This window comes from Anarrhichthys ocellatus, unplaced genomic scaffold (assembly GCF_004355925.1).
Source record: "Anarrhichthys ocellatus isolate YVR2014 unplaced genomic scaffold, GSC_Weel_1.0 scaffold31, whole genome shotgun sequence".
In the NCBI taxonomy this organism is placed as follows: Eukaryota; Metazoa; Chordata; class Actinopteri; order Perciformes; family Anarhichadidae; genus Anarrhichthys; species Anarrhichthys ocellatus.
The window spans coordinates 2629619-2631861 of NW_022280061.1; the positions used below are offsets into that span (position 1 = coordinate 2629619).

Below are 2243 nucleotides of genomic sequence, written 5' to 3' on the forward strand. Positions count from 1 at the left end.
ACACACACACACACACACACACACACACACACACACACACACACACAAACATGCTTAAGCGCCCATTAAATGGGTGGAAGAAATAAGGTAATGGATGGAGGAAGGGAAAGATGGAGGGAGGGGAGGAGGGAGGTTCAGTGGGAGCCTGGAGCGGTAAGCTGTAATTGAACTTAATCGTGCTGTGATTGGTGTGTGTGCGTCGCTGTGTGGGTACATGTGTGTGTGTGTGTGAAAGCTCTCTGGTCCAGTGAGCTCACTCCAGGGATTTCTGCCTATTTAAATCCAGACTAAACCAAGCATTTCTCCCGACTGCTTTCTTTTTCATCTTCCTCATTCTCCTCTCCTCTCAACCTCGGGTTTGCGAGGTCCTCGTCTTCTTTAGACTTTGTACTCACAGGATTGACAGTGGCCCACAGCAGAATACTCCTCTGGGGAGAACATTGATCCTGTTCCCTTGCAGATACCTTAAAGATAGATAGATACACAGTATATATAAATATATAGTAGAATATATATCGACAGAGCTGCAGATAGATTGGTTTTAAGATACCTGTACACACACACACACACACACACATATACATACAGAGATGCAGATGGATTGGATGTAGGTAAAACGATGTGAACACACAAACATATACTGCTACGCATACTCACAGCTCTCGGAGGCCAGTGAGACGATCTAGCAGGCTGGTGTCAAGGGAGGAGATGTGGTTCTTGGAAAGATCTCTGCGGGAGCAAACCAACATGTCCACATTTAAAATGCATGCCAGAAGGCCAAAATGTTTACAGGCACACACACACTCAACGGACGCTACAAGTAATTGACCATATAAATGTGGACGTTTAAGTGCTGGGAAAATGTAATGAGAGCAAAGGAGAGAAACGTTGAGCTCATACGGACAGAGGTGGAGATCAATAAAACAGGACACATAAAATATGACGTAGCTGTGCCAAAGAACACAATACTAAGTCAAAATGATTGCATGGCGTGTATTTGTGTGTGTATGTGTATGTGTGTGTGTTAGACCTTACAGCTACCAAGATGCCCCGACATGTAACATGTAGTGGTTTAATTTGGCTAATTGGTTTGTGAATTATTACTGGAAATAATTTTCAATTAAACAGTAGGAAATAAACGCCTGTAAGTCAGGATGTGAAGGCGGAAGAAGGCAGCTAATGAGGAACCTCCTGTAGATATCACTCGCCCACATTCACATATTCCTGTACAGCACTTTTATATTACAAGCAGCATATTACAGTTACGATCATAATAGGCCTATGTAGGGCGGTGAAGTGATTTCAGGAATCTTTTAAAATGCCGTGAAGACAAGTTTAAAAAAAGTAAAGTCAGAGAATTACACATTTAGGTGCATATTATGTATTTCGGTGCAAAATACTAAACTGAGATTGTATATTTGCAAATTTCCATAAATAAACCAATCTGGAGATGGCTCAATTGATAAAAGTTAAGACACCTAATTGAAGAAATAGAGGCTGAGAGGAATGTCTTCGATGTGCACAACTCATCATTATTAGTGCTCGTTTCTGAAGACAGGATTCACTTTGAGACTATTTATATAAATTGGGGATGTATAAATTGGCAATACAGCATATCTCCAATAAGCTAATACCAGCATATAGGACATGCAAACATGCTGTACACACAGCGGTAACGGTATGTGCAGTACACAGAAACTAAACACTATCATACTGATCAACTGGAGTCAGCGAGGCACGATTAAAAAAGCGAGTCAGGAAATGAGAAATCTGAATTGGTTGAAGAGTGGAGGTGAGTTGCCAAGACACGAAGAGCAGAGGAGGAAGCAGGACAGAGTCGAGCTAAATTAGGTGGCTTTGGGATCCTGAGGGTGCCTTCACAGCAGAGCCTCGGTTGCACGTGAGAACGAAACAAAGGGGAGAGAAAACAACAAGGAACCAGAGGTTGTGGGAGGACAAAGCACACCATGTGTGTGTTTGTGTGTGTGTGTGACAGACGATCTTGAGTGTGTTCATTTGACACTACTTTCATGGCGAAAATTAAAAATCAAAGTCTAAGACAGGAAAATGTGTGTTTGACTGTATGGGAATGTACACCCTTTTTCTCTCTCTTTCTATGTGTGTGTGAACAGAGCAAGACGCCCATTCCCAAAAGGAAACATCTGTACATTCCAGACAAGCTGTGTAAGGAAGATGGAGAGAGAGAGAGAGAGAGAGAGAGAGAGAGAGAGAGAGAGAGAGAG

General features: G+C 42.4%; 1 protein-coding gene across 1 annotated transcript in view; it reads right to left on the minus strand.

Moving 5' to 3' along the window:
* pkd1a (polycystic kidney disease 1a) overlaps positions 1–2243 on the minus strand; it is a 49247-nt gene that overhangs the window by 36251 nt on the left and 10753 nt on the right. The window contains exons 2-3 of the mRNA XM_031864825.1: positions 658–729; positions 396–464 (exon numbers count right to left, since the gene is read on the minus strand). Coding sequence (XP_031720685.1) covers positions 396–464; positions 658–729 — 141 coding nt within the window. The remainder of the gene's footprint in view (positions 1–395; positions 465–657; positions 730–2243) is intronic.